At 41.4% G+C, this 12,662-nt stretch overlaps 1 protein-coding gene across 1 annotated transcript in view; it reads left to right on the forward strand.

The window, feature by feature from the left end:
• Nucleotides 1-320: 320 nt before the first annotated feature.
• fndc5b (fibronectin type III domain containing 5b) overlaps nt 321-12,662 on the forward strand; it is a 40,364-nt gene continuing 28,022 nt past the window's right edge. Inside the window, exons 1-3 of the mRNA XM_026156444.2 lie at nt 321-836; nt 4,442-4,560; nt 10,562-10,760. Of these exons, the coding sequence (XP_026012229.1) occupies nt 761-836; nt 4,442-4,560; nt 10,562-10,760 (394 nt within the window). The 5' untranslated portion in view covers nt 321-760. The remainder of the gene's footprint in view (nt 837-4,441; nt 4,561-10,561; nt 10,761-12,662) is intronic.

Below are 12,662 nucleotides of genomic sequence, written 5' to 3' on the forward strand. Positions count from 1 at the left end.
CATGGTGGATAGCACTGTTGGCTCACAGCAAGAAGGTCCAGGGTTCAGATCCACTCGGATCCAGTCTCTGTGTGGCCTTTCCAGCGTCCTCTCAGATCCAGATGTATTGATATTGCAATAACACATGTGCACAGATAGAACAGTGAACGTCTGTGCTTTATAAATGATTGATTGGTTAAAGCGTTTCAGACTGCTTCATTAAAAATAGCTGACAACAGGCACGGATATGTTACTTTTTGTCTAAAATGATGATTTCTCTTTGGAGGATTGGTTTGTTTTTCGCAAGTAACTTATAAGCGAGGACTGATGCAAGTGTGTGCGTGTGTTTGTGAGGGAGAGAGAGAGAGAGAGTCATAAGCCGTGGCTGCACGTTGCACTCTGCAGCACTTGCGCACTTCTTCCACCTCTCCGCATACTGAAATCCTCTCTGCGCCGACTTTCCATCACAGCCAGCCTGGAAGTCCGCCGGTGGTCGAAGGGCCGTCGTTGTGAGGTGTCCACCGAGACAACTGAGAACGGCATCGTGCACCACCACCACCCCGTCCCTTTCCCCACCCTCCCCTTAACCCTCCTCCTCTCCTCTGGCCGTTGTTGCGCTTCTGCTGCTGCAGAGTCCAAGTTCAGGTGAGCCCGGTCTCCGGTACAACAAGTACCTCCTCTCTCCGGTACCCTAACCGGGGGATGCTCGCCTCCTCCCGTTAAACGCCATGCTATAAATGGGCCGCACAGGATGTGAAGCCTCACCAGAAGAAGCAGGAGGATGGCTAAACCAGGCTTGTCTGCGGCGGTGCTGCTGCTCCTGCTGGGCTTCCTCTCAGCGTCCTCCGTTAATGCCGGTGAGTTTTACCACAGGTTGATGAGCGATCGTTGCGAGTAAATGTGAGTTGATGCAGCGGGCCGATTAAACACATGTCGTTGTGCTTTTATTTTAGTATTATTTGGCAGCAGCTGACTGATGTCATGCATTTGGTGTGCATTTCATCCCTTTTTGGGAAGCCACCTGACGTGACACACTGCATGTGCGTGCATCAGCTATAGGTGGACACAGTGAGCTTTAGTGATGCCAAAAAAATGGCTGACACAAGTTGGTCTCACACTGCATCAGAGTGACAGTTTAATCCCAGTTTGTATAAATGTTTCTAGAAAAGTGTCATTCAAAAAAAACCCAGTCTTTGTGGCACCGTGTGATTGGCTCAGTAAGTTCTCAGATGACTGTTAAATTCAAGTAAAGACTAAACGAGCAATAGAGCTTTACATTTTAGTTGACTAACTGACCAATCAGTGGTCATTTTCTCAGATGTGAGTATTTGCCACTTTCTCTTGTGTCAGACAAAACAAGATATTAGTGAGCATCATTTTGGCTCCTGGAATATTTCAGTTGGCATTTTTTCACCATTTTCTGAAAATTCTTCATTGTTTGGGGAGATAATCTCTAGTAGCTGCTTTAAAAATGTGCAGGTTCATCCATCCAGTGTCCTGAAGGGATGTGAAATGTGATTGAGTTACTTCCATGTAAAGCCTCTACGTACAGCAGGTCCAATCCTCCTATATGTTCATGCGTGTGTGGGGTTGGGGGCTGGGGGACTATCTCATCTATCTTGTACGATATCGCATGTTTCTAACCTGCGGCAACATATGTTCATCTCATGCGTAAGATCTTGGTTACACTGCATCCTGATGATAAGCTGATAGATGACAGTCGCGTGAAAAGCCCAAATCTTGGCAATAAGCTCATGTGGGATTTATCTCGGCCTCTAGAGATTTGATATTTTGGCTTCCCGAGGCTGGGAATGGATGTAGTTTTAAGAGGGAATTTTTGTTAATCTGCAGCAAACGCTTTAAGAATGGACGGGAATCCCTCTCTGCCATTGCATTGTTTCTGTGTCTGTGTGAGAACAGGAAGATAAACAGCGAGAAAATGGCCAGTCAAACAGGGAGTCATAGCGATGGATCATGCCCGTACAGTACTTGGGAACACATCACACATTTACTCTGCATCAGCAAACACACACATACACACACATTCACATGCAGCCTTTGGGAGCCACTCAACTGAGTTTGTCGCCTACCAAAAATGAATTTCACCAACATGATGTAACACACTGTACTGTGATGATTGTGTTATCAGCAAGCAGAAAGGGAGGGAAGAAAATAAAGTACATTCTTGTTTTTCCTGTAACAACACTTTTTAACTCCAAGAACAAGTCTCAAGATTGTGTGCTCAATATTTGCAGCGGTTTAATGCAACAGTGTCACATGACTGACGGCGTTTCTCCTGGTAACAATATTTTCAAAGAAAAAGCTTGAAAGGAGCTTGTCCAGTCAGAGCTAAAAAATGGTGCAAATAAAATCAAAAATTGTTTTTCCTGTGCAATTGTGCAACAATGGGCTGACTTCAGCGGGAGGACAGATGGTAGAGCGGCCAGGAGTTATAATAATAATAATAATGGATTGGATTTATACAGCGCTTTTCAAGGCACCCAAAGCACTTTACAATGCCACTATTCATTCACTCTCACATTCACACACTGGTGGAGGCAGCTACAGTTGTAGCCACAGCTGCCCTGGGGCAGACTGACAGAAGCGAGGCTGCCATATCGCGCCATCGGCCCCTCTGGCCAACACCAGTAGGGTAAAGTGTCTTGCGCAAGGACACAATGACCAGGACAGAGAGGCCAGGGATCAAACCGACGACCTTCCAGTTACAGATGCGATTCCCAACCCCTGAGCCACGGTCGCTCAGGGGTTGGGAATGACCATTAATTTCCTTTTTTAATGGCACGAAATGACAAAAATAGATAGTGAAGTACAAACTGTGCACAGGCCAGAAACAGCTATCCACTGCTGCTGACCATAGACTGTATATAAAAGACAGACATAGCAGTGGCGGCATCACCCATTGATTCCTTGCTCTCTGTTTTTTAAAGTCTTCTGGCTGCCATCGTGTTAGTTTTATTAGAGCCAGAAGTGAAGATATATGAACAAACACTGGTGTTCAGTTCACCGGTTCACCTTTTGAAATGTGTTTGGCTGCAGCAGTAAGACACAGGTTTCACTCAAGTGGTCTCCAGTTCTGGTTTTCACCTCATCTTTTCCACGTTTTACTACCACTCAGCAAGCAGTTGATGAATATTTGCAGACAAATCCTTCATGCAAGTTACAGACAGCCACCACAGTCTGCAAGCAACCAAAGCGATTACAAGGATTTTTTTTGTAAACCCATGGCATGAAGCTCCTGGTGCACAGCTTTTATGCTGATGTTAATATCAGAGGTTTGTAGCTCTGCAATTACAGAGTCAGCAGAGTGTTGGGTCGAGTTGCTGTGGTTCTTAAATATATATGTGCAATAATACTGTGTGCAGTTTATTGTTGAGTATCTTGAACTGGAAGAAATTTCAAAAACGGACTTGTTGGTATCATCCTATTACAGCGAGCTCTTTAGAATAACTTGTGCTAAAGAGGTAGACTGCATGAATGGTGCTTGACCTTATTCAGCTATGGCCATGGGACTGAAAACACCTGAATTCAGAGATAAAGAGGTGTGGCCAAATATTGGGTATATGCAAATTAGTGCCAACTACCAGACTAATAAGAAGCACAAAATTCTTGAATGGTTTTTACTCCTCATAAACATCCACTAAAATGTCTCCAAAAGACTCAGCAGAAACACAGTGGACAGTTCAGTGACTCCAGTTATAGTTTGCAGGTGTCATTTAATCTATCAAAGATTTTGATTAACTGGAATTTCCGCGTATTCAACAGAATATTTATGTGACAAAATAGATAAATGTCCCTCTCAGTGACAGTTTCATGTGTGTGTGCACATGGGCGTTATCATCCTTGTGTGTACGATGTCAAGGTCTGATTCTGATGTTGCTTTACAAGTCAGGCTCATGGGAAATACAACTCTGTCTGTAATCGTAGAAGACCATGAGTTGGTCTTAACTCTCACATAACCATACACACTTTACTCTCTGCTACCTTCGCAGCTAAGAAATGAAAAATGTTAAGAAAGACTGTAATTTAGTCCGTCAAAGTTAATTTTCTGATTGATAAATGCATCGTGTTTTTGTTTTTTGTTTTTCCTCAAGAGTCATGGTTTAATGAGATATGTGGAGGAGAAAGAAGAGAGGAAAAGTTAAAGATACCGAAAGTGTGCGTGAAAGAAGAACAGAGAGAGAATGGAAAAAGTGTTTTTTCAAGGGAAACACCAGGAGACATGTATGTGCTTTATTAGGGCCGGTATTAATGAAAGGAGAGGGATTAATTTGTAGGAGGTGAAGAGAAGATCTTAAGGAAGGAGAGAGCGAGAGCACAGCGAGAGAGAGAGTGAGAGGGGGGACGATTTGTTCAAGTTGTAGCGTTTATAGTTATAAAGTGTAAAGAATATTTATGGCCTGTCTCTTTTTATTTCTTTCCTCTGGCCGTGCATGTGCGTCAGACACCCTGCTGTCAGCACCGCTCAATGTGACCATCAGAGAACTCGAGGTTAACTCTGCTGTGGTTACGTGGGAAATCTTGGAGGGAGACCCTGTCATCGGATTTGCCATCACCCAACAGGTACCGCTACATGTGTTGTAAAGCCCAGCAGGACTGATATAAATATCAATATTTGGTGATTTAGAGATGCGATTTACCGGCCGATATATTATTTTTTAACTTTCAGCATACGTAACATAAGTAGTTTTCGCTAACGTTTGTTATGTGTAGTTTCTTATAAGCCACTAATAAGGTAATATGACGATGCAGTTTAAAAATAATCTCATTTCATTGTCACAAGCCATGGATTGCGCATTTACATTCTGCCCAGCTATGCTCGCATCAGCTGGTTTGTGTTTGCGTGACAGAGTTACAGAGTGCCCTCTGGTGGACAAACTATGCAACACATATATATTTGCAAATGCCTAATAACGCCCTACATATTGCCGATGCTGATATATTGTTATATAGTATATACAGGGAGTGCAGAATTATTAGGCAAATGAGTATTTTGTCCACATCATCCTCTTCATGCATGTTGTCTTACTCCAAGCTGTATAGGCTCGAAAGCCTACTACCAATTAAGCATATTAGGTGATGTGCATCTCTGGAATGAGAAGGGGTGTGGTCTAATGACATCAACACCCTATATCAGGTGTGCATAATTATTAGGCAATGTCCTTTCCTTTGGCAAAATGGGTCAAAAGAAGGACTTGACAGGCTCAGAAAAGTCAAAAATAGTGTCTCAAAATTGCAAAGCTTCTGAAGCGTGATCATCGAACAATCAAGCGTTTCATTCAAAATAGTCAACAGGGTCGCAAGAAGCATGTGGAAAAACCAAGGCGCAAAATAACTGCCCATGAACTGAGAAAAGTCAAGTGTGCAGCTGCCAAGATGCCACTTGCCACCAGTTTGGCCATATTTCAGAGCTGCAACATCACTGGAGTGCCCAAAAGCACAAGGTGTGCAATACTCAGAGACATGGCCAAGGTAAGAAAGGCTGAAAGACGACCACCACTGAACAAGACACACAAGCTGAAACGTCAAGACTGGGCCAAGAAATATCTCAAGACTGGTTTTTCTAAGGTTTTATGGACTGATGAAATGAGAGTGAGTCTTGATGGGCCAGATGGATGGGCCCGTGGCTGGATGGTAAAGGGCAGAGAGCTCCAGTCCGACTCAGACGCCAGCAAGGTGGAGGTGGAGTACTGGTTTGGGCTGGTATCATCAAAGATGAGCTTGTGGGACTTTTCGGGTTGAGAATGGAGTCAAGCTCAACTCCCAGTCCTACTGCCAGTTTCTGGAAGACACCTTCTTCAAGCAGTGGTACAGGAAGAAGTCTGCATCCTTCAAGAAAAACATGATTTTCATGCAGGACAATGCTCCATCACACGCGTCCAAGTACTCCACAGCATGGCTGGCAAGAAAGGGTATAAAAGAAGAAAAACTAATGACATGGCCACCTTGTTCACCTGATCTGAACCCCATTGAGAACCTGTGGTCCATCATCAAATGTGAGATTTACAAGGAGGGAAAACAGTACACCTCTCTGAACAGTGTCTGGGAGGCTGTGGTTGCTGCTGCACGCAATGTTGATGGTGAACAGATCAAAACACTGACAGAATCCATGGATGGCAGGCTTTTGAGTGTCCTTGCAAAAAAAGGTGGCTATATTGGTCGCTGATTTGTTTTTGTTTTGTTTTTGAATGTCAGAAATGTATATTTGTGAATGTGGAGATGTTATATTGGTTTCACTGGTAAAAAATAAATAATTGAAATGGGTATATATTTGTTTTTTGTTAAGTTGCCTAATAATTATGCACAGTAATAGTCACCTGCACACACAGATATCCCCCTAAAATAGCTAAAACTAAAAACAAACTAAAAACTACTTCCAAAAACATTCAGCTTTGATATTAATGAGTTTTTTGGGTTCATTGCGAACATGGTTGTTGTTCAATAATAAAATTATTCCTCAAAAATACAACTTGCCTAATAATTCTGCACTCCCTGTATGTTGTTCAGGCTCTAATGTGTTGTGTGAGTATGTTATGTGTGGAGAGCGAGTCAAAAATGATGACTTAATCAAACGGAGTACGACTTTTATATAGTGTAGCCCCATTCCTAGAATATCAGTACTCCTGGAATTCTGAGTACTGATTTGGTACTAATACTTTGACTTTGGGTATCTGCTAAATATGCCAGTGATGCACTTGGATCCTGCAGCAGGCCAATGATCTGAAACACACCAGCAACCTCGGAGTCCTCTACCTTTAAATCTGGTTTAAGTCTGACGTCATTAGCCGTGTACAGGTCCAAACTCCTATTCAGGTCCCAAAGTCAAATGAACACTGCGGCATCACTGAAAGTTAAAAACTGTCTAAATTTTTTTATCTTTAATAAAATGATCAGTGTGGCTGCTTTACCAGGTGCAACAATTAAGCTTAACATCCAGACATCCATGAAAACAGAATTTATGAAATTTAGCAGTTAGAAGTTAGCAGAGAGCTAGCTCGCTAGTTTCCACCTAAAAATAATGCATCACGCTCTGACTGAAGGAATTCTGAAGAAATTAAAACGTACAGCTCTGCTATCGCTTCCGACTTAAATGAAGACAGAAAACTAAACAGTAGTGACGTTTGTAGGGTTACATGAAGTTGTGCTACGTGGTGGCTAGCTGCACAGCTGTGGTTAGCATAATATAAACACATTAGCACAGTGAAGCTGGAGGATGAACGCTAACTTTTTTCCACTCGATAAAAGTTAATGTGAGGGTTCCCGAGGGTTAGGGACAAATGCAATCGCATGGCAGGATGCTGTAAACGGACCAAACTTCAGTCAGGAGAACAACTGAGATAATCCATCCACAATACGAGGTTAGTCATTAATATACTGCTGGATTGGCTGGGCTCTAGTTACATTGTAAGGTTTTAAAATGAATAGTGGTAGATCGAGAGAGGCCGACAGTGATCACTGACTTTTTTTAGGGGCTTGGTCAGATTGAATAGAACAGAATACAAAAGCATTAAAACATGTTAAAAACACAACAGCCTTAATAAACGCAGAGTAGTTTGGACCCGGAAGCAGGATTCATACGTCACTTAAAGACCAGGTAGCTTAAGAAAAACAAAATGAATACCTTGGAGTGTCAACGTCTTGACCTGAATCCGATTGAGAGGCTGTGACATGACCCTAAAAAGGCAGTTCATGCTAGAAAACCCTCCACTGTGGCTGCATTACAACAATTCTGCAAAGATGAATGAGCCAAAATTCCTCCACAGATGTAAAAGACTCAATGCCAGTTGTCACAAACGCTTGATTGCAGTTGTTGCTGCTAAGGGTGGCCCAACCAGCTATTAGGTTCAGGGGGCAATCACTTTTTCACACAGATCCATGTAGGTTTGACACAACTGAGGAAGCTCCTCAGTTGTGTCAAACAATTTGAAAACTGTTTCTGGCTTACTCAAAAACGACTGCTTAGGAAAAACAAAACACTATAGGCATCGTAGGCATGAATGAGCCCTGCAAACTGTTCTCCTGCTCCCAAATGGTGTATTGTTGCTACAGTACAGAACAGATTTGAGTAGATTAGACCGTTGTCATCTTGGGTTAAATTGGGCTGAAGCAATTCAGGACCGCATTCTGGTATGGAGTTAAATACAAAATAATGTCAAAAAAGTTCATTTTTCATGCAGCTGATGCCATGGGGACAGTTAAGTCACCACCTGGTTCCACCTGCCCACATAGTTTTCTCTTTTTGTCACTGTCACTGCATCCATGCTGCAGATGTCAGTAAAGTTGAGCCTGTGGCGCTTCAGCTCTACTCAAGGGAAGCGAGAAAAAGCAGAGTAACTTTTTTTTAAAAAATTTAAATGCAATGTGTCAAACAGTTCAACAAACAAACAAACCATTTCTGTGGTAGGTAACGACTGCTCAGCAGGTGACATTTGATGAACTGGAAATGTAAATTTTAATCACACATCAGATCTCTACATGTGATGCTTATTAGGTTATTTCATATTGTGAAATGGCTTTGACAACACATTAAATGATCATTTAAATGTTATTCAGAGGTCATATATCGCTGCTACTTTAACCTCCTAGGACCTGGCGTCCACATATGTGGACATCACATTTTAGGGTTGTCTAGACCAAAATAATACATTTTTCTCTACAAGGGCCTGATATCCACTTACGAGGACATTATACTGCCACTGTTCTATCAAAATATAAAGCGAATGTCCTCATATGTGGATCTCATTTTTCTCAGAAACGAAAATCAGGTTAAAAAAAAAATCACGTAATTCTTTGTTTTTACATACCATCAGGTCCCAATCAGCCCAAATAGCAAAGAGAAATTAAAAATGCATGCCGTGGAAGAGTTCGGGTCTTAGGAGGTTAAGTCCAGGATAGCTGCAGAGATGTAAGAGAGTGAGAGAGAATAAAGATGGTGGTAAAAAAATAACCCCCACAAGGAAAAAGCTTTAAAAACCTTATTTGTGGGCAAAGTCTGCAAAACCTTAAATTATTTTTGACAGTTCTAGACATAGGATAGTCTAGACATGCAGTTTTTGACCACAAATGGAGTTCATTTAGCTAACGCTTGAAAATAACAGGACTTAATTTTAAAAGGAGTCATCAGTCTTCTGCTTTATGTTGTAGAACTGAACCCATAAAGAGCAGCATACCTCAGAACAAGCAGCCAGCTAACCACAGCCTGTTCACCAAACAAATCTACTAGAGATCACAGTCCAGTGATTATGTCACTTATTACTAAGCGAGTCATATCCCCACTTTTACTGTTACACCAGAACTTAGGGTTGCACCACCTGCCAAATCACATTTTAACCCCTGTTTGTCACCAATGTCCAATTATTGGATATTCGGATCCCTACTTTAGATATCAATATCAAATAAATACCCATGAATCTGTTTAAAATTATTTTTTAAAAGTATTTGTATTACGACGGGAAAAGTTGCCAGAAGATCATCACATTTGAGGTTTTCTTCACAGTTAAAAAGGTCCAGGGATAGTTGTCTGTACATCTATTGGCTAATGGCTAATTCCATATATAGTGTGAAATATGGCACCTTCAAACCACAGGTTTAACATAAATAAACACCAAAAAAAAAAGCATGTGAAATCCAAAGTCAGAAAATCATAGCTTAAAAAAATATCAGAAACTTGTATTTGGCCGTATTGCCAAATACAAATCCAACCTTCCCAAATGCACATGTAGATACAACATATGAGGAGAAGCTGGCATGAAGGTGGGTTGCAAAGAAGCTTGCAGATGCACGGCCACTGTGGTCAAGCCAAAGCGACTAATGTGCCATATATGAGATTTTCCAGTTGGTTTAATATTAGAGGGTTCTCTAGGCCAGTTTCTAGTTTAGTTTCTGAGGCCACATTAAGAAACACTTTCAAATGTACTTTTTCAAATGCACCTCTTGTCTACATGAAGTTTTAATGGTTTAAGAAATCTGCTTCTTTAATTGCCTGGTAAACAAAAGTGCCCCCAAGGTGCCTTACTTTTAATCTAGCAGGAGCCAATTGACCTGAGTAAGCAGCCCTAGCTGGATAATAATGTACATTTCTAGCAGAGTGTACACTGCCAGAGAGGCTCTCTCTCTGTCTGTCTCTCTTTCTTTATGCTTAATTACATTGTAAAAAAAAAAAAAAAAAAACCCAGAAGGCTTTATTTCAGCATTTTCCTTTCTATTAACCAAGAGAGACGTGTTTGCATTTGCACCACATCAGACCTAACCAGGAAAATTGGACTTTGCCACTAGAAATCTGAACTTGATAAAGCGTGCACCCTGGGAATATTCACTAACAAGAAGAAAGGAAGTATTGCTAAGCCTATTATTTTAAGTGGAAATATATATATATATATATATATATATATATATATATATATATATATATATACATATATATATATATATATATATATACGGAAATGTATGGAAATGTCACCCTTTTCATGCCAAAGAATTCACAAGTGGGTACTGGCATATCGGGGGAAAAAACAAATACAAAATGTACACTTCTGCCTTTCTGATCTTTGTGCTTCTGCAGAAGAAGGATGTACGCATGCTGAGGTTCATCCAGGAAGTGAACACCACCACACGCTCCTGTGCATTGTGGGATCTGGATGAGGACACCGAGTACATCGTCCACGTTCAGAGCATTAGCATGGGAGGAAGCAGCCCTCCAAGTCAGCCTGTGCTATTCAGAACGCCAAAAGAGTCCGAGAAGATGGCTTCCAAAAGCCCTGGTGAGAGAGAGAGTAATACTTTTTTAAAAATTTCAGAATCTAGATATTTTAAAGTCTAACCCTGGGTGAAAACTTTACCACTGCCTTGTCCCCAATTTTCTCTTTGCTTGCGTAAAGTTTCCCAAATTTTTCTCGTAGTTTCTCATTCGAATCTGTCCCTTTGAAGTGCTATTCTTCAGACGTTTCTCAGCCAGACATAACCTTCGTATGCGTGCTTTACTTCGACAGCACACGCTACAAACACACTCGTACAAATCAATAATTTTAATTCTGTGCATGCTGGGCTCGCAAATCTATAAAAGCACGCTGAAAAAGCAATCGTGCATCAACATAAGGACACTCGAAGGGAGGAAACCAACATTCTGCTCGACTGTCCTTCCCCTGCTGACGAACATAGATCTAAATCTGCCCGTTCACAGGTAGGAGCACTTAAATAGCAGCTTTTAAACACAGACAATAACGTGGAGGGCTAATCTTCTCTTAATGTTTCATCGTCACAAAAATAGTCTCTTTTTTGACAGTTAAATCCAACAAAACACAGGAATTGCCATCTTTGCTAGAGTCCCTCCCACCTCCTATTCGATGCATTGTTCTCACTCTCAAGCACAGAGGCTGCTGTTATCAGAAGCGCCTTGCACTGCTTCCAATTTTATCATGTCCGACCCAGTTACTGTGCCAAAAGCAGCTGCTTCAGAGGGACACGGCGAATGCTAAATGCTCATCAGCAGCAAAGTGATAAGAGTGGAAACAGGAGACATTAGGGAGCGGTGGATTCCCTGGAAACATCACAGTGAGGGAGCTTGCTGAGGGTCTTGTGAGGCAGGAATGTGTTGATAAGTGGTCTAGAGTATAAAAAATCAAAGAGAAATCTATCTGAACTTATGTAAGCAGTAAAAAAGCAACATATTAGTACATTTTTCACTAGCGCAGACAAAGAGTCATTTTTAAGCCAGCTGATTGTTATATGACTGTTAACATTTAATTTCTTGCTGTTTAACGGCAGCAACAGGGGCAAACTTGAAATTCTTGGTGATTGATGACACAGTAGGTTCTTAATTTCAAGATATGCATGCGGGTAGACGTGGGCAGATTTATCAGCTCTGCGACCACCCATTTTCTGTGGGCGGATTTTGTCCCCTGTAGCTAGGCAGGTAATTAAGTTAAGCTGTGTGAGCTGGCCGCGTCCAGCTGACTATATAATGCTTCCAGCTGACTTCATTTTAAATCGAGACTCATGCAAAAAAGGGTCTCACATACTTTATGGACTTCATGAGCAACTGCATGTCCCTGAATAAACAAAAAGTTATTTTTATCACATGACGTTGCACTTAAATGATATGGAAATGATACTTTTGGCTATTTAACTCATTCACTGCCAGGGTTTTTGAGCATTTTTACTCATTTTTGAAGAGCCACAGAAAACTGTGTGTTATGATCATATAAACGCTGAACCTACCAAAATGAAGAACAGACTCTCTTCTTCCATCCAAAAAAAAAAAGCTTGTTTCTACCATTTTCCATTCTTTAGTAATCAGCTGTAGAAGAGAGGTGGGTTCCACCAAAAATGCCTGTTTTGACCACAAAAAGGGAGAAAACGAGCTTTTTGTGAAAAATACATTTCAAGCAGTCTGATGTTCACTGACAAGCTGCCCGAGGTTGTATTCTAGCCCCTCCCATTGAAAAACGTAATTGATGTCTATAGACGTCAATGGCAGTGAATGAGTTAATTGTCATGGTTAGCTGTGTGGCAGGCAGGCAAGCAGGAGTGGTGGATCCAAAATGCAGGACTCAGACACAGAAGTACAACTTAAAGCGCAGCTTTATTGCTGGGAAAACCTCTTACTAAACTAAACTCACCAAAAGACAAACAAAAACGCTGGTGGACTAAAACACTGTATCAGA

The sequence above is a fragment of the Astatotilapia calliptera genome, chromosome 22 (assembly GCF_964374335.1).
Source record: "Astatotilapia calliptera chromosome 22, fAstCal68.1, whole genome shotgun sequence".
In the NCBI taxonomy this organism is placed as follows: domain Eukaryota; kingdom Metazoa; phylum Chordata; class Actinopteri; order Cichliformes; family Cichlidae; genus Astatotilapia; species Astatotilapia calliptera.